At 42.8% G+C, this 20,931-nt stretch overlaps 1 protein-coding gene across 1 annotated transcript in view; it reads left to right on the top strand.

Moving 5' to 3' along the window:
* Positions 1-20,931, top strand: part of ALG6 (ALG6 alpha-1,3-glucosyltransferase) — a 330,082-nt gene that overhangs the window by 117,850 nt on the left and 191,301 nt on the right. The window contains exon 3 of the mRNA XM_078669299.1: positions 10,605-10,694. Within this exon, the coding sequence (XP_078525425.1) occupies positions 10,605-10,694 (90 nt within the window). The remainder of the gene's footprint in view (positions 1-10,604; positions 10,695-20,931) is intronic.

Genomic DNA, 20,931 nt, shown 5'->3' with positions numbered 1-20,931 from the left:
GTATTGGGGTGTAGCAGAGACTCCTTCCCTGCAGGAATGGCATTGTGGGATGGATCTCTACATGGCGGCAGGGAAGGTGACGTCTAGTAGGGGATGCCCACGTAAATTCACTAAGATCTGGGGATGGTGGCGAGCGTACTACGGAATGTACAAATCAGGCTATAACGCTGCCCCATCAGCAGTTCCTGGAGGGGATGGAACCTGATGAGATTGGCTGGTTCCTTACAAATGCATTTACAATATGTTCCTGTGCTGGCACTGAATGTAATGGTGGTGATTGAACTGTTTTTTTTCGATACGCAATTGCATTTATATATCAGTGATGCCTTCTAGTTGTAAAGGGCGCATGTTGCGTGGAATTGTTGAATGCTTCCTGTTTGTTTCATACATAAAGCCAATAATAATATATATTTTTTTTAAACTTGGTAAAGTCAGTTTGAGAATGAAGAGATCAATAAACAATTTACAAAGAAGGTAGAGTTTGACTGGGAATGAATATTAAGTACAAGATCTTTAAGAACTTGTTTATAATGGGATGATGATTTCATTTGCTATTCATCAATAGAGGAATGGGAAAATATTGTTTATATTGTGCGATGCATCATCATGCAGTTACATGTGTGAATTTACACTGCTATAATATTTGAATACTTGTTGACTATATTGGACACCTATGACTCTAAAGCATTGAACCGGATGTGAGGCAGATGCAAGACATGATTTAGATCAAGGATGCAGTTAGCAAAAGCTAATGCTATCTTAAGCTGGTCAGCACACCTGCAAACATTGTGGAGATAAAGACAACCCCTGCAGTGATGAGGGAGAAACACCACCACCTTCAGCCAACAGAGAGAATCCCCATTGCATGCTGCCACAGAGAGAGAGCAAGAAACAACATAACCTGCAGTCCCAGTGGAGAAGGTGAATTCGCTGCAGTCATAAGAGACTCCTCGCCATCTGTAACCATAATGATGTAACCTAAACCCACAGGGGTAGAGGTTTCACCTTTCAGCCACAGACAGATGTTCATTTTGAACTTCAGAAGCCATATTAAATAAAGTGCTGCAGATGGGGACTGTGTGCCATAATTATTTTATTTATTTTATTTATTTATTTCAAAGGTTTTATATAGCGCTACTGGACCCAAGAATATCAGAGCGCTTTACAAGGCAGGTGAAAAACAAACAATGAAATAGACTAAAATTTAAGCGAGAACGAGTTACAAAATGATAGTGTAGCCAGCATGTCTAAAGGGGCAGAGAGAGTAGAGATTAAGATGGAAAGGGATAATGAAAGTTAGGAGAGAGAGGGGGAGTAAGAGTACGAGGGTATAGAGAGGGGGAGTTAGGAGGAGTGCATAGTAGAGGAGAGGGGAGTGAACAGGTAAGGAGTCATTACATTAGATATCCCAATACTTGGAACATGTACAGTGTCAGTAACATTAGATATCCCAATATTTGATGAGAAGAAGTATTTTTAGTTCTTTTTTGAAGAGAGGGTAGGAGGGGTTGCAACGGCTATCTTTTGAGATAGAGTTCCAGATAGTGGGAGCGTTACCAGAGAACGCACGGGATTGGGTTTTTTGACATTTTAGTCTAGGAGGGATGAGGACAAGGGAGTTTGTGCTCCTCAGGGATCTAGAGCAGCCTGCTTTGTGTAGTTGTGTTGCAAGGTAGGAAGGGGTGTTTTGGTGGAGAGCTTTGTGAGTGATGCAGCCAATCTTGTAGGTGGATCTACCTTCTATTGGGAGCCACTTGAGATTCTTGAGGACGGGGGAGATGTGATCAAATTTTCTACAATCAGAGATGAGTCTAGCAGCAAGGCTGAGGACAGATTTAATTGGAGCAAGATGGATTTTAGGGGTGCCAGCCAAAGTGGCGTTGCCATAGTCAATCCTGGAGAGGACCAGGGATTGGAGAACAAGTTTGAAATCTTCTGCAGGAATAAAAGGTTTAAGTTTCTTGAGGTTGAGAAGGGTGAGAAGAGCGCTTTTGGATGCATTTTTAATGTGAGGGATGAGATTAAGATTCTGGTCAATACTGATGCCTAGGGATTTGACCGAATTGGAGGTGGAGAGAGGGCAGTTTAGAGCTTTGATGTCATTTAACCAAAGTTGAATGGGAAGAGAATTATTTTTGGGGGAGAAAATTATGATTTCAGTTTTTTTGGCGTTCAGTTTGAGATGGTTCAGAGGGAACCAGGTTTGAATTTTTTTCAGAGTCTCATTGAGGTGAAGGATGTCTTTGTGAGATTTGATCTTGTAGTATAATTGGGTGTCGTCAGCATAGAGGTGGTAATTGATATTAGAATGTTTGAGGATGAGGGTGAGCGGTTCCATGAACAGATTGAATAGGGTAGGGTAGGGGAGAGGATGGATCCTTGAGGGACGCCAAGTGAGACAGGTTGAGGTTTGGAGAGGAAATGGCTAAGCTTGATTTTTTGAGATCTATTTTGTAGGAATGAGGAGAACCATTTGTAAATGGTGCCTTCCAAACCGAATCGATCTTTGAGAGTGCTGAGAAGGGTGGGGTGGTTGACGGTATCAAATGCAGCTGAGAGGTCTAGAAGGATTAGTACTGAGGATTCTCCTTTGTCAAGGGAACGGTGAATGTCATCAATGATATTAAACATAGCAGTTTCTGTACTGCATCCCTTTCTAAAGCCAGACTGGAAGACATCAAGGAGGTTGAAGGAGGCGATATGTTTCTCAAGTTGTAATAGGACATATTTTTCAAGGGCTTTGGATAGGAATGGAAGGTTAGAGATTGGACGAAGGTTGTTAGGATCATTGGGGTCAGCTGTGGTGTTTTTGAGAATAGGCGAGATTTGACCAAGTTTAAGGGAGGCAGGGACACATCCAGTGGAAAGAGAGGAGTTGATAATTTTAGTCCATATGGGGGCAATTATGGATTTATGTTCTTGAACCAGAGGGGCGGGGAGAGGATCTTTGGAGTGGGCAGAAGGTTTTAGTTTGACAATGATATTAGTGATCATAGATTCTGTTACTGGACTGAAATCGCTCCAGGAGGCATTGTTTTTAGCAGTGGAGTTTGTTTTTGGAAGGGTATCTTGTTGGAGTAGAGCAGGGAGGGGAACGGAGGTATCGAGCGGTGCAGAAAAGGTGGTCGAAGGAGAGTTATGAGTGTTGGGGAGGGTGTGTAGGATGGTGGAAGGTTGGAGTGAGGGTGGGAGGGAAGAGAACGAAAGTTCGATCATGTTGATTTTGTTCGTAAAGAAGCTGGCAATTTCTTCGCATTTGTCAATGGAGGCTAATATTTTAGGAGGGCCAGTGGAGGTTTGTTTTTTTACAATGTTAAAGAGTTCTCGAGGGCGGTTTCTGGCCTGATCTAGTTGAGAACGTAGGAAGGAGGCTTTTTCGTTAAAAATGTGTTTTTTGTACTGGGATCTAGCGGTTCTAAGAATAGCCAGATTGTCTACGCTTGGATGAGTTCTCCAGATCCGTTCAGAATGTCTAAGGGACCGTCTTTCATTGTTAAGTTCGGAATTGAACCAAGACTGCTAATTTGTTGTTTATTGGGTACCGGAGAGGGAAGGGGAGAATCAGGAGGGAGCAACGGGGGGAGGGAGAAATGAGGGGGATGTATGCAATAAAAGTTGGGGACGGTCAGAGGAACACGATAAGAGGGAGGGGGATGGAGTGGGGGTTTGGGGTGTAGTGCTAAAGTGTTTTTCATTGAGTGTAGGAGAGGGAGGGGTAGAATCGGGAGGGAACGATGGGGGGAGAGAGGAATAAAGGCAGATGAAGGCGCTGGTTGGGGTAGTATTGTAAGGAGCAGTGATCTATCTCTCAAGGGAATGTGGTATGTGACTGCACCCACTTGCAGTGGAATGCCATGGGAGTTCCTGAGACTTGCAGATGCTTCCGCAAATGAGGGAATTGATCTCCTCTGGATTGTTCAAGCTTAAAATGTACAGTTTGGCCTTTACAGCAGAGATTGGCCAAAGACTGGGTGCCCAACCTCCTGCTGGATGCTTATGAACTTGCGAGTGGTTGGCCATTTATATATAACTGGCTCTTTCTTCAGGTGCTGCACCAGCCTTTGTGCCACCAAACCAGCTGTGCTTGACCTTTGGTCATATGCCGTTGATTCTGGGATAATGGCCTTTAAGGCTCTCCACGCATCCGGGGCAAAATACTTGCAAAGGAGTCTCGCTTTCTACCATCCGGCACGGTCTCTGAGATCAGAATCGTTGTCTCTTGCTCTGGTTCCTCGTGTGAAGAAGGCCTGTATTGGAGGGCGCTCCTTCAGGCTGCTGGCCCCACAGATTTGGAATACTTTGCCCCTCGCATTGCGTAGTGCCCCGAGCCTGCTGGCTTTCAGGAAGGGCCTGAAAACCTGGCTCTTTGCTCTTTAGATTCCCTGTTTTTAACAGTTCTTGCTTTTTTTTCCGTGGTTGTGTTTGTCTTTTTTGGGGTGTTAATAAAGTGCCGGGACACTCTTTTGAGTAGCCGTGCGCTATAAAAGACAACAAATAACATAACATAACATGGTTTGTCTCCTATGGCCGGACCCTGAGCCAGTCAGGGTTCACAGAGTTCACAGGGATAGAGTGACACTGGAACTTAGACACTCCGGTACAGTATCTGGCGCGAATGCATGGACACTGGAACTTGGACATGCAGGTACTGTAACAGGCACGGATTGACTGACTTAGACACTCTGGTGCAGCAATAGGCATGGATAGACTGACACTGGGATTTTGACACACAGGTACAGTAACAGGCACGGAAAGACTGACACTCGGACTTAAACACGTACAGTAACAGGCGCAGAAGCACAGAGACTGGGACTTAAACATGCAGGTACAGTAACAGTCACAAATAAACGGACACTGGGAGTTTGAGTCACAGGTAAAGTAACAGGCAAGGATAGACTGACACTGACATTTAGACACATGGGTACAGTTACAGGCATGGATGTACGGACACTGGAATTTAGAGACAGACACAGGGGCAAAAAGACTTGGCAGGCTGCCACTAGAACTTAATATAGACACAGGAAACTGACATCAAAATGTAAGGTATAAAGACACGGGCAGATTGGCACTGACAATTACAAATATGGGGGCTGAAAGGCATAAGGACCCTGAAACTCGGAGTCAGACAAAGGGGAGAAAGTCATTGAGCCGCTGAAACCAGTATGTAGAACTAGGAAATGTGTCATAAAGACACAGATAGAAGGATTTAGACATACACATACCATGACAGACAGTGATGCACTGACATTAGAAGTTAAAGAATTAGACACATGAGGAGACAGAGAAAAATACACTATGGGTCGGATTCCGATGCGGTTAGAAAATCTTCCCGACCGAATGGGTTTGGGAATGGTTTCCGACAACTCTGATCAGGAGAGTCCGACTGACTGAGTACCATGCATTCGAATGCTTCCAGATACGATTCGGTCGGACTCCCAATGAATTCAATGGGAGCCTATGTTCTGACCGAATGCATAGGCTTCCATTGAAGAAAAAGGTGGCTGGGGAAAATCGGGCACCCCCTGGTGCCTACCACACTGTGCATGGCTGGTAAGGGGGGACCCATGGATACCCCCATGGGCCCGATTGGGAAGGCTCTGGGTGCTGTCAGATTCAGACTGCCGATTTGAGTCAGACGGCATGATTCGGAAAGCCTGTCCGAATCCAGCATCATACTCTGTCGTTCGGAAACGCGGCCGTAGAGATGTATGGTTCAGCTCCGTATGGCTTGGTCATTCCAAATGCCGTCGGGTTCGGATTGGGATATTCCTAACGCCTAACTCGCATTGTATTCGGTCAGTAGGAAACCTTTCCGAGTCGATCGGAAAGACACGTTCCCGATCCAATTAGGACTGAGGAAATGCCGTTAGGAGACCTTCCTAACCGCATCAGAATCGGGCCCTAAAATGTATAGAGACTGGTTCGGGAATTAATTACATGTAGACACGGACACAAGAAGGTAGAGACATAGATATAGGGCACAAAGACGTGGATAAGCTCGAACTAGAATTAAAGACAAAGGCATGGTGGCAGAAAAATGGATAGACTGGCACTGAATATGAAGACACTGACACGAGGACATAAAGACGCTGATGTCCTGACTCTGGAAGTTAGAGATATTGGCGTGACACTGAGGAAGGCAGATATGAGAACACACGCTGAAGGAGAAGCACACCGAGAAGGGAAGCTTCATCCTAGCTCCGATAACTTAAGATATGCTTTAACCATGGAAGTACATGAAACCAATTTTCCTTGTACACTGTGATAAGAGTCTTGCCTGAGCCTGACAAACATCTGCATTCTTGTTGGTTACCCTTTTTGTATTTCAGATCTCCTTCCCTGGTTTACCTAACCTAATTTCCCTTCCTCCCCGTCAGGCCCCCCTGTTACCCTGTTCTTATGTAATCAGAGTCAGAGCTTCTGGAAGGTGGGTCTGTGGGATGGGGGGTCTGTTCCTGAGGATTTCAGGCCATGAAAAACATACAATGGTATACATCTTTGCGCATAGGTTTTAGTGCCTGGTACGGTCTCCAACACCACCCCCCTAACCCCCAATTTCTATTTTGTACCCTTAGCCGCTGTCCGTGCTCTTTTTTTTTCTCTCTCAATATTACTGTCTTCTATAGCACTAATTGGACCCAAAGGCACAGGAGTGCTTTTACAGGCGCATCAGGTACATTACACAAGGCTGGATTACTTCTTGCTCATAGTGTCTTTTTCAAATATATAAATATATATATATATATATTACCTACTGGCGATAGCCAGTAGGTATATATAGTTAGGATTGTTTTCCATAGGGAAATCGCAACATTCTATTGGGAATAACTTTGGCGCCGGTTGAGGAATCTTCCTGAAATTTTCCTTAACTTTGCCTCGTTTGGGGGGGATTCGTCAAGCGGGGGCCGAGATAAAAGGAGGGTCCCAAGACGTGTTTTCCCCATGTTAATTTCCATAGGGCGGTTGGACTCACTTTTAACCCGAACGGCTGAATGGTTTTCCACCAAACTTGGCAAAATTGTAGGGACTGGTAGCCCGATGTGCCTTTGCTATGTCTCAAGATATGTGCTCCAGTGGTTTTTACGAAAGTTAACTTTGAAAAAATATATATTGGGCTACATTGGGCTATATATATGTTAGAGCCCAAATGTAGCCCAATGTAGCCCAAAGATGGCCACCAGAGACAAAAAAAACAAATGTAGCCCAAATATCAGCCAGATGTAGCCCAACTATAGCCCAATGACAGAATGTGCCAGAGTGTTCTAAAGAACAACTAGAGCGCTAACAGTCTTATGACAAAAGTATGGCACACCTGAAGTCATCTTGATTGGAATAAAGTGGTAACACTTAATACATTTAATTTGAAAAGGAACAAAATGAGGGGGTTTCATTTTGCCATAGAAATTTTATATATATATATATATATATATATTCACTGAAAAAAACATAGGTTACACACCAGTTATAGTTAGGAATTAGCATTTAAAAAAACCTTTGAAATTCACTGAAAAAACCATAGGTTTCACACCAGTTATAGTTAGCTGGAAATTTTACTCGCATAAAACCATTGAAATTCCCACGTTATAGTTAGTTGGACTCACTATAACTTGCACGTCTGCAATGCACTGCTGATGACGTCACATATTACATCACACATGCATATATTTAAATATTTAAACATTACTCGCTAATATATGTATTCACTAAGATACACTTAATAAGCCAGTTAACCAATCATTTTTTTTTTAAAACACTGAAAAAACCATAGGTTTCAGGCCTTATATAGTTAGGAATTAGCATTTAAAAAACCTTTGAAATTCACTGAAAAAACCATAGGTTTCAGGCCTTATATAGTTAGGAATTAGCATTTAAAAAACCTTTGAAATTCACTGAAAAAACCATAGGTTTCAGGCCTTATATAGTTAGGAATCAGCATTTAAAAAAACCTTTGAAATTCACTGAAAAAACTATAAGTTTTAGTGGTGTTATAGTTAGCTGGACATTTTACTCATACAAAACCAATGAAATTGCTCCTATATAGTTAGTTGTACTAACTATATTTCGCGCACCTGCAATCCACTGCTGATGATGTCACATATTAGATCATTCATGACCTGGTCAGTGACATCACTGATGACATCTCAAATGACATCACTGATGACATCACTGATGACATCATGCACGTGACAATCACATACACCTTTTCATACACTATTACAATTTTTCATCACTGTTTGTAAAATACAGAGTATCATATTTAAATCCATTGTCACAGCAATACAAGTATCTAAAAATCCACTCAGTGATTCATAGATGTATACACACATCTAATCACTTACCTATGGATTCACTCATACATGCTGTCAATGAACAATAGAACACTATCAAAAATACTTATACATCTATATCGACATTAAACAGCACGCATCCTATTCACATATGAAGTCATCCTACTCACTTATGCAAACAATGGATCATACTTACATATTTACTTAGCAAAACACTTATACAAACACCACTTCTTCTATTCATTTAGATAGTAAGTCATACTTAGTGAATTATAAAATCATTATTACAATTATACAGTTATCCATACAGTCACTCACACAATCATTGTGTCTTATGTATACTTATTTATATACAACAACTGACACATACACTGCCTTTTCTTTTTCTAGTTTGTTGGACCTGTACCTTTGAGAAATATATTTGCTCATCACCACACCCATAAAGAGATTCCCTCACCCAAACTGTTAGAACATGTAGTTTTAACTTCATATATCTACTGAATCAACTATTCACACATCTTTGGACAGTCACACACCCCCCACCGAACCACACACACTTTCACACTCCCATACAAATACTCAGTTTACTAATCAATAACTAATATAGACTTTCACATAGCTAGTAACCAACTGTAGAATCAGTTTACACAACAACTGACAAAGTGCTACAGATATTCACACAGTTTAGTCACTATCCACTATATTTAGTGAGACATTATAAATTGGTCAAGTAAACAGTCAATTACACTGCTACTAAATCCTCCATCCAAATATTTATTTATATATATCCACTAATTCTTCAATGTAAATTGCTATATATATATAATGCATATTTAAATAACGAAGCAAACCACATTCACTGGATAATGTCATCAGTGATGTCATCAGTGATGTCATCAGTGATGTCATCAGTGATGTCATTTGAGATGTCATCAGTGATGTCACTGACCATGTCATGAATGATCTAATATCTGACATCATCAGCAGTGGATTGCGGGTGCGCGAAATATAGTTAGTACAACTAACTATATAGGAGCAATTTCATTGGTTTTGTATGAGTAAAATGTCCAGCTAACTATAACACCACTAAAACTTATAGTTTTTTGAGTGAATTTCAAAGGTTTTTAAAAACTAGTTCCTAACTATATAACTCCTGAAACCGATGGTTTTTTCAGTGAATATATATATATATATATATATATATTTTTTTTTTTTTTTTTTTCTCACTTAAAGCCATGTTGAACAGCATGTTACAATAGCATTGACACAGCCAATAGAAGTCACATAGACGAAACCTATTGGCTTTGCTAATGCTTGTCATTGATCTTTCCATTTCGGTACTCATGTAGATTTTAAAGGGCATCTTTACCATATTTACTAAAATAATTTTCTATATGTAGAAAGTAAATGTAAATGTAAATGTAAATGTTTTTCAGCTTGTAAAGCGCACTGCTACCCGTCCATAGGTCTCCTGGCGCTGTATAACTCTGGGGAACCCGTCCTGGCTTTCCCTGTGGGATGGTCCCCTGCTGGGAGTCCCCAAGGTGGAGCCAGGCATCCCCGGAATTGGTGGGGCCGTTGTGGAGATTAGGCAAGCTAATGCTCAGAGTTGCCGAGTGGAACCCCTGATTAGAGTAAGCACCGAAGCGAGAATTATCAAGTGCACTGACCAAGGTCCACGACCCTGCCGCGTCGGGAATTGAACCCAGGTCCTGGGCCGACTTCTGCTCTCGGGCCTGCCGCCTCTAACCAGTGAGCCACACTACTCCACACCAGTGAGCCACACTACTCCAAGTACGCTACACCATTAAAGCAGGGATTGTTATAATTCTTGTTTAGTCTACTCCACCTTCCCCTTCTAAGCTAAGTATTGCCTCTTTAAAGATAACTTTTAGAGATCTAGGGATTGCTCTCGCAGTATAGGTATTTGTAATAAAAAGGTAAGTTTAGTACCCTTCTATATACTGGAAAAAAGGCCCTTCCGCATCACTATTTTGGTAGATGACTTCTGTTCTGTTCATTTGATTGAAATGTTGCTTTTATGTTTGGTGGTTTAGAATAAAGATGAGGACAAGCAGTGGCACATCTTTATGCTACTGCACAGATTTTCACTATGCTGTTGGAAGTGTTGCTCTTTTAGTAAGAGACGAAATGTCCGCTATAACATTACTCACACTCCTTGATTAGAACATGGCTTTCAAAATGAAATTCTTTTTTGAGTGTAAAGGTTTTCATCTTTAACATATTATAGTCTCATTATTGGTTCTACTGCACTCTAATGAGAATATTTTTGCTTATTTTTTTACTATGCTGTAGGTACTTCAACACAAGTGACAACAATCTACAGTACTGGGGGCTTGACTATCCACCTCTTACTGCCTATCACAGTTTTCTGTGTGCATATGTGTAAGTATGTGTTACAATGCTTTGAGAGCTAGAATGGTGTGTTACAGTATCATTTGTAATGTGTGTTCATTATCTTTGTGGTTACTGACTGTGGTTCAATTAATGAACATTTTTTCTTCACCACTAGATAGCGGAAATCATATGAAATCGGCATTTCCGATTCAAAAGACGGTCTTCTGACAGACCACTTATCACTGGTCATGATTACACTCCAACAAACTTTATTTAAATACAGGATGTCACTAGGACAAAAATTCTCAAGAAAAGCTTATAGGAGCCACTCCTTTGGAGCAAAGATTTCCAGAGTTTTAGCTGTTTATAATAAGGAATAGCGCCCATTAATTAGCTATGTTGATACCACGTGTATGTGTGTTTTTCAGTTTGTACAAGTGAATTTTCCCTAGGTTTACAGAATGCTAAGCACATTCAGTCATGAGACCATTACAGTGTGTTTTTCATTTATCATACTTTTAAGACCTAATCAATGGGGCAACTACCTTTCAGACGCAAGTTACTTTTGGAGCAAACGTGAGCCAACATTGAAAGCAACTTGACGTGTTAAGTGTTATGGCCTACCATGAATGTCGAGCATCTTTTGCGTTTTGCTCAAACAGGGATGTTGAAATAATGTACCTTACACTTGATAGCATACAGCCAACCTACTTCCCCTTAAATAGAAAAAAACAATTCTGTGATCAATTTTAAGTGTGATTTTTTTTAAAGTACATTCTTGTAGTTCCTTAGATTCAAAATTAGTCTTGCTGCTTTTTTTTATTTGTGGAAATGATAAAATATTTTTAGTAAATTGATGTAGTTTCCTGCCCAGGTGGAACATTTTTCAGAACAACTGTGGTTAGAATTTTCTTTTGAAAGGAGGCAGGCAGATGTATGGCCTTCCTGACTTGCAACTGTAATATAAGAGGTTTTGTAAGGGCAAGTATGCAGGCCAAATCTATAGCTTGTGAGTACCTAATAATCTACAATGGATCACGTCTCCATTTTACCAAAGCACAAATTATTAGGGGTAACACCAGGCCAGGATCATAGAGACATTGTTTATTATGGCGAATCCCAAAGTCTGACTTTGTTAACTGAGATTTTTATGTAGAGATGGTATGGTTACGTTCAGATAAAGTATTTTCAGCATTTGTTACTGTTCCGGTGTTGTCCCACTTTGAGAACCTAATATATCCTGTTACTTGTATATTCTGGCCTTCTCATGAGTCACGGTGTTTAAGTGTTTAAAGGTCTTCGGTTTTGTATCTGCTTACCCTCCAGAGGGAATTTGCAAGATTTCTCTGATTTTATATTGGGCCTAAATAATAGGCCACATTATTATACAATTTCCAGCATCATTGGTACCAAGATTTTGGGTTGACTCGGCTACACCAATTCGTCATCTGCATAAAAATACCTTTTGTATACTTTCAGTGCTCTCTGTATGCTCGTGTATCCACTGGGTATTTCGTAACCTTTATGATGTACTGGAGCAAATGATAACTGGACATAAGATATTCCTTCCTGGTACCCCTCTCTAATTCCAACTTTCAGAATATTGACATCTTCTATTTATGCGCTTGCATGGTTTGTAATGTGGTATGTTTTCCATGTTTTTAGTTTTAGGACAAAGTTTAAACGTGAATTCCTAACCCACAGAGGCAAATGGCGTTCAATTTCATGTTCGAGGCATGTGGGCTGCTGAATTCATATCTGTGCATAGATCGCCGCCTAGTGTGTTGGGTCCGGATGATTGCACTTTGTTGTCTTGGAAGAGTCTTCGAAGTATCACGAGATAGGGGACTCCTCTCCTAGACTACAGTGCGCATGGGCATCTTCTCCATCCTCAGATTGTTTTTTTCCGCCATTGGGTTCGGATGCTAACTCCAAAACTCCAACTTCGGAATCGAAAACAAAACTTTCTAAAGGCCTTCGACTTCGACGGTATTGTTCTCGTTCGGTACCCCTCTACTCGATCAGCTTTCTATCTTCCATCGGTCGTCGACGTGGGCCGTTGGGCCTTTTCGACGCCACGTGAGCCGACCGTCAATGGAAAGAAGCCCTTTTTAAAGGTGCCCACAATGCCACTCCAAGTACCCACATACTGACAAACACTCAGTATTCAACAAGTGCCTTTCCCAGACCATAGGGAAGAAACCTGCCCGGTCTGCGCCCAGTTTCGGTCGAAGAAAACAATATGGATCCGACGGGCCGCCAGGCAGGAAATGCAGCGACAGGCAACATCTTCGATGATGACCAGGAACTACCGGACGCTCAAGACTCGGACCTAGAGATCGTCACCATCGAGGACTACTCGGACTCCGATGACGAGATCCCGCCGGGGCAAATCGTGAGTACACAGCCCCCGACACCAATAAGCCCGTTACCAAAGGCTCCGGTCGAGGCATCGCCAAAAGGCCTTAGCCAAGACCCTAAAAAAGTTTCGCCAGCCCCTCCATCCGGCTCGGCTCCGAAATCGAAACCTTCAGAGACCCCCGGGCCAAGTACCATCACCCCGAAGAAGGTTCCAGAGTCAAAAAAGGTTGCCGACCCGAAGGGCGTCGACCCGAAAAAGGCCGTACAGCCAAAAAGCGTCGACCCAAAAAAGACTGTCGACCACAACAAGGCCGCGCAGCCTAAAAACGTCAACCCCAAAGAGGTAGTCGAACCGAACAGGGGCACGCAGCCTAAGGGCGCCGAACCGAAGAAGGTCGCCGACCCGAATAAGCCTACCGGTCCAAAATCCACCGACCCGTCGAAGGTCGCCGAAAAAAAGGGGACCGTACCGAAGCCCGTAGCACGGCCGGAAAAACCTGTCGACCCAAAGATAAGTGCTCCGAAAACACCGGTCGATCCAAAGAAGAACGTCGACTCGGAAAAGGACACTCATCCTAAAAAGCCTACGGAGCACAAAAAACGCATCGACCCGAAAGCTCCAGTCGACCCCAAATCACTCGTCGACCCCGGACAAGGGCCCAAGCCGAAAAAAAGCAAAAAAACACCAAAGGTCGTCGAAAAAGAAAGTGTTACCGACCCAAAAAAGGCTAACACTCAACCCAGGACTGTGGAGGAAGAACTCTTCCACCCAGATCCATCAGACGACCAAGCTAAAATATACATCAATCCAGACACTGGTAAAGTTACCATCCTGCACAGAAAGAAGAGGCCTTTGGACTCTGGCTCACATTCCCCTATTCCATTGAAGAAAAAGGACTTTGGGACTTCTCCCTCTAGACCCTTCATTCCTTTTCAGCCTATCATGCCTACTACACCCTTTAATCCTTACATTCCTTACTCTCCTTCTCACCACAGGGACAATGAGGGTAACATGGGGGATGAGCCACAACCTCAATATGATTTCCCACAAGATTCTCAACCACAAGAGGAACCATGGGAGGAGCCAACAGACCCTTACAACACCCACCCCAGCCCTGATGTACCCTCAAATCCTACTAAGCCGTCACCTACAGATGACACCATAGTCTTCAATCAACTCATAGACAGGGCAGCACAATTGCACAATGTAGATATGCATAATGACCCTGTTGAGGAAGACTTCTTATTTGACACCTTCCCCACTTCAGAAAAAAGTGTTAGAACACTTCCCATGTTAAATGGAGTCCTGAAACATGCACCTGACATATTTAAGGATACAGCCAGGGCATGGGTAATTAACCCCAGAATAGAAAAGAAGTATAGGGCAGCTCCTACAGACCCTACTTACATCAGGGGACAGTTAACACTAGACTCACTGGTAGTGGCTAATGCACGTAAACGGGCCAACTCCCAAACAACAGGGGAAGCACCTCCCCCTAACAAAGAGTAAAAAATACTGGAGGCATCAGGCAAAACGGTAGCAGCACAAGCCTCCAACTCATGGAGGATTGCTAATACACAAGCCCTACTGGCTCGTTACGACAGGGCGCATTATGATCAACTCGAAAGCCTAATGCAACACCTGCCTGAGCCCTTTAAAGCACAAGCTGATGACCTCATACAAGAGGGAAAATTTATAACAAATGCCTCCATCAAATGTGCGCTTGACGCAGCAGACACCGCAGCTAGGTCAATAAACACTAGCGTCTTATTACGCAGACATGCATGGCTGCGTATTTCCGGTTTTAAAAATGAGGTGCAGTCCACCATTCTTAACCAACCTGTCAATCAAGATTTTTTATTTGGCCCTGCTGTCGACACCATTTTGGATAAAATTAAAAAAGACACAGAAACCGCAAAATCAATGGGGGCATTGCAAGTTCAGCAACACAGAGGCTCCTTTCGGTGCTCCTCATACAGGGCAACTACACGAGGAAATACCTCGCAAACATCTGCCTCATACAAAAGTAACACACAAGGTTCCTTCAACAAGAACACAAACAGAGGAGGTTATAGGGGCAACAGTAATAAGGGAAGAGGACGTGGAGGCAATAACACCAGAGCCTCCACTGCCACAAAACAGTGACTTCATTACGCTGCCTCCAGACCACTTAACACCGGTCGGAGGCAGACTCCAACAGTTCCTACCTGTCTGGCACGCAATTACCACGTACAGGTGGGTGAGAGAAATTATCCAGTTTGGTTATTGCCTAGAACTGACTTCTACACAACCAAACATACCACCCAGACATTGTCCTATGTCGAAGGAACGCATCACCCTGCTCCAACAAGAGGTGAAATGCATGCTGGAAAAGGGAGCCATAGAGCCAGTCCCTTTCCACCAGCAAGGGACAGGAGTATACTCCCTGTACTTCCTTATTCCCAAAAAGGACGGCTCCCTCAGACCAATATTGGACCTCAGACCCCTAAATCAATATATACTATCGGAACACTTCCATATGATCACACTACAGCAAGTGCTCCCGTTGCTCCAACAAGGAGATTTCCTAGCAACACTGGACCTCAAGGATGCGTATTTTCACATACCCATCCATCCAGCCCACAGAAAATACCTCAGGTTCACAATAGAAGGTCAATACTACCAATTCAAGGTTTTGCCCTTCGGGGTTACCACGCCTCCAAGAGTGTTTACAAAATGCTTAGCGACAGTGGCAGCACATCTCAGGAGGCAACACATCCATGTGTACCCCTATCTGGACGATTGGCTTATACAAGCGAAATCGTACCAACAGTGCGCAACGCACACATCTCAAACACTTCAGTTGCTACACAGTCTAGGGTTTTCCATCAACTACCCAAAATCGCATCTGCAACCATCCCACGCACAGCAGTACCTGGGAGACACTATAAATACCTCAGTGGCAAAAGCATATCCAAACTCAGCAAGGATAGCCAGCATGCAGATATTCATTCGCAAATTCCTGCCACAACACTCTCTGCCAGCTCGAACCTTTATGCAGCTCACAGGCATGATGTCTTCCTGCATATTCAATGTCCCCATTTCCAGACTCCAGATGCGCCCATTACAAGAATGCCTAGCACGGCAATGGAACCAAGTTCGAGGACAACTAAAAGACCTAGTGTTGGTAGACAGTCGCGCTCACAACTCTCTGCAGTGGTGGAACCCACAAAACCTTTCCAAGGGGCGACTGTTCCAAGAGCCGGTTCCACAACTAGTACTAACAGCGGACGCATCACTGACAGGCTGGGGAGCCCATCTCCTTCAATACACAGTACAAGGGCTCTGGACAAACAAACAGAAGAAGCTGCATATCAACCAACTAGAATTGCTAGCAATATTCCTAGCCCTGAAAGCATTTCAGAAGTACTTGTACAGCAAGACGGTGTTGATCCGGACGGACAACATGACTGCAATGTACTATATCCAGAAACAGGGAGGAACGCACTCTCCACAGCTGTCCCATCTGACACAAAGCATATGGAAGTGGGCGATTCCCAAAAACATTTTTCTCCTAGCAGAACACCTTCCAGGAAAGGACAATCAGATTGCCAACCTGCTCAGCAGGCACAGCCAACAACTTCACGAATGGGAGATTCACCCTCAAGTTCTCCAACCATTCTACCAACAGTGGGGTTACCCAGAAATAGACCTGTTTGCCACAAAAGAAAACTCCAAATGCCAGTACTTTGCCGCCAGGTTCCCACATCCGTTGTCACAGGGCAATGCGATATGGATGAACTGGTCAGGTAGATTTGCGTACGCTTTTCCCCCAGCACCGTTGATCCCGCTGGTGGCACGCAAACTGCGGCAACACTCACTCACGCTAATCCTAGTTGCTCCCACATGGGCGAGACAACCTTGGTACACAACGTTCCTAGAACTTTCAGTAGTTCCTCATCAAAGACTGTGCCTTGCTCCCCATCTTCTAACTCAGAACCATGGAGAAATCAGACACCCAGATCCCAATCGGATGAACCTAGCGATCTAGCTCCTGAGGTCTTAGAGTTCGGATACCTTAACTTGCCCCCAGACTGCATGAACATCATTAGGGAGGCAAGACGACCAACCACACGAGCGTGCTATGCAGCTAAATGGAAGAGATTTGTTATTTACTGCAACAATAACCAAATCAACCCATTAGACGCTTCCATACAAAACATTATATGTTACCTGCTGCATTTACAAAGATGTAACTTAGCATACTCTTCTATACGACTACACCTCGCTGCTATAGCAGCATACCTTCAAAACAGGCAACACCTTTCACTGTTTAGAGTACCAGCAATCAAAGCCTTCATGGAGGGTTTGAAAAGGGTGATCCCTCCAAGACACCCCCCTCCCCAGTCTGGAATCTAAATATAGTACTTACCAGACTTATGGGCCCTCCTTTCGAACCTCTACACTCATGCAAACTACAATTCTTAACGTAGAAGGTTGCATTCTTGGTTGCCATTACCTCACTCAGAAGAGTGAGAGAATTACAAGCGTTAACAATCCAAGAACGTTTCATGCAAAGAACATGCAAACAGGGTGGTTCTTAGAACCAACCCCAAGTTCATGCCTAAGGTTGTATCCAATTTCCATATCAACCAATCAATAGAACTGCCAGTATTCTTTCAAAATCCACAGTCAGTAGCTGAGAGAGCCCTACACACATTAGATGTGAAGAGAGCCCTACTTTATTACATAGACAGAACTAAATCATTTAGAAAGACAAAACAACTATTTGTTGCTTTTGCACCACAACACAAAGGAAATCTTATTTCAAAGTCAGGAATAGCCAGATGGATAGTTAAATGCATTCAAACATGTTATCAAAAGACAAAACACACTTTAACCGTCCCCCCAAGAGCACACTCTACAAGAAAAATGGGGGCATCCATGGCTCTCCTAGGAAATATTCCTCTCGAAGACATCTGTAAGGCAGCCACATGGACCACCATACACACCTTCACAAAACACTACTGTGTAGATGTGCAAGCAAAACAGCAAGCTGCTGTAGGCCAGGCTGTCCTCAAAACTCTTTTTCAAACTTCTGCAACTGGAACAGGTGGCCACCGCTAGAGGAGATACTGCTATACAGTCTATGCACAGATATGAATTCAGCAGCCCACATGCCTCGAACGGAATATGCTACTTACCAGTATGCATCTGTTCTTGGCATGTAGGGCTGCTGACATTCATATCGCCCGCCCTCCTCCCCGGTGCCTGTAGCAGCTGCAGCATTATCTTTGGCATGGCCATCTCTTACTTTCCTATCTCCATCTCTGCCACAATGGCGAAAAACAATCTGAGGATGGAGTAGATGCCCATGCGCACTGTAGTCTAGGGGATGAGTCACCTATCTCGTGATACTTCGAAGACTCTTCCAAGACAACAAAGTGCAATCATCCGGACCCAACAATAGGCGGCGATCTATGCACAGATATGAATGTCAGCAGCCCTACATGCCAAGAACAGATGCATACTGGTAAGTAGCATATTCCTTTTTTGGTGAGCCTGTTTGGTGCAGTATTGTGAAATGGTATAAAGCCACTTTGATCAGTAGGTACTAACAGAGCATTAAGATGATTCTTTTTCTCCATCATCTTTGTCAGTTTGTTGTGGTCTATATTTAACATTGACAAGGGCCCATTCATCCCACAGTTGTTTGCATCCTCAGAGATGCCAAGTTGTCTCTGTCCACATCTGTATGCTAACGAGTGCTTGCTTTATAGTGCATTGTGTTGAAGTGCATGCAAAGTGCTTGACCAATGGGTGCTGTTAGCTAACGTAGTCATCATTCTCTTTAAAATATTTGTCTCCTCTTAAACTACCACAATATGTGGCATCTGTCAGCCTCTTGAGCCTCTGTCACCAAGTGGCATCACAGCTAGTTTTTTACTCTCCATGTATGTCGACTGCAACAGAAAGTGGTCAGTGTAGGTCGGGCTTAGATTCTCTCCCAGCAAATATTTTCGTAACTCTCCTTATCTATAATTTTTTGGATAAATTATAGTGGAAACCCGTACATACGAAAAGAATGATTGTTTGTCCACTGGATTCTTCGTATGCCATCCTTTTGAGGTTCTCCATAATTTCCCATACGCATGTACAGCTGCCTCTGTTTTCAGAGGGCAGGATATATCCCTTTTCTCACTCATTGCAGAGTTGTTACCTTCCTCACCCCGAGATCATCAAAGACCCAGTAAAACTGAAGTACTATTTTCCGCATGGTGCTCCTCCTGGCCAGAGCCTGGCGCTCCAACCCCTGAGATCAATTCGGGCCCTCAGTTTGAAGACGCCTGTTTTAGAATGATGTAACTCCCATCTTTGTACACATCCTGCCTGCAAGATCTGATTAATATCCACTGTGTGATTCAGACTACAACTACTTTAACATAGTTTGAATAAGGTGTAATAGAGCTTACATCTCCACTTTCTGGTCACCCGGGAGAAGGCTTGCCTCCTGTAAGCATGCTAGACACATCCTTCTCTTGAGCAAGAACAAGCCAGTTCTTTTAGTCTTGGTATTAATATTTGATTCTCTGATATGCCACTGCTTCAGATTTATATTCTTCTCACAATGGGCAATTTATGAGTGAACAACATTGGTTTGGTCCAAATCTCCCAACTCCAAACCCTATTCACAATTCTGCCTTATGGTTCCTGCCTAAAATGCACAATGGTACCAGCTGTTTATCCTCACTCTGTATTTCTCTAATCCTGTTTATAAAATATGGTCTAAGAAATTTTCAGTACACAATGCTTTGAACTCTTCACAAATCCCACAACTTGGCAGCTGCATTGGCCTCTCTGACTTTGTATTCTAGTACTTTAGTTTTAGTTGTGTTAACCTCCTCCATTGTCTATAGTGTTTCACTGTGTCTCTTAACTGAGAAGATCTTCCTTTTTCACCACACTGCCTAAAATAGTAAGGAGATCCTTTCTTAGTAGGTTAAATTAAAAACCCACTTTCCAGTTCACATTGAGGAATTGTTATTTATTCCCATGACTCCTTTAAGTATATCAGCAGTAACTACCTTTTTTGCCAGTTCTATACACACAGTTTATTTTGTTTTTGGGATCTTCATTCTGCATCCAGATTGTATGTTGGTGTAATGTTCCATCTTATTTGATAAGAAGCTCTTTTGTGGTTATCCTGATGATGATAATGATTCCAGAGCATAGCTCAGATTTCTACAGTTAGGAGACGAATGCCCACCACAATTCATATGTATGCATCAAAGGGGCAAATCTGCCCTAAGCCAAACCCAGAATTTGATACAGATAGATCAACCAATGAGTCTAGTGTCTTAGGCCAAAGGTAGAGGCCCCAAAATACATAGGGTGCCACAGAATCATGATTTCAGATTTTTTCAAAGTGTATATGAACATTTTAATTCATACATAATGCAACAATAACCATGCATTTCTGAAACCTTTAACAGTACCACCCAAATCACTGATAAGTTTAATGATCTAGGTGTCCCCAGTGTGAGTGTAGAATCCAAATAAAAAAGGTACCCTACTGCTGTTAGAGACAGAACATAGACATTAAAGAACATATGGCTTGAAGGTTAACCCCTGTATGTTAGCAGTCCAAAAGATGATGAAAAAGAAGAACATTAAACTGCCTCAACCCTATCCACCAAAAAGTAGGCAATTCATTTTCACTTCATACCTCAAATACATATGATATGCAGTCTGAAAAGCAAGATTTTATGGTAGATGGTCCACAAAAGTAGTCGAAACCATGATTATGGTCTATTGAAGTACAAAGGTCTGATATTACGTTATGGATATTATTTATTTGTTAGGAGAAACGTTTTAGTACTTCACTAGTGATAGAACTGTTTCCTTCTATAAACAGTTCATCCAGAGGGAAAGATTTCATTTCAG

This window comes from Lissotriton helveticus, chromosome 1_2, assembly GCF_964261635.1.
Source record: "Lissotriton helveticus chromosome 1_2, aLisHel1.1, whole genome shotgun sequence".
Lineage (NCBI taxonomy): Eukaryota > Metazoa > Chordata > Amphibia > Caudata > Salamandridae > Lissotriton > Lissotriton helveticus.
This window is presented reverse-complemented; position numbering and strand designations above follow the sequence as displayed.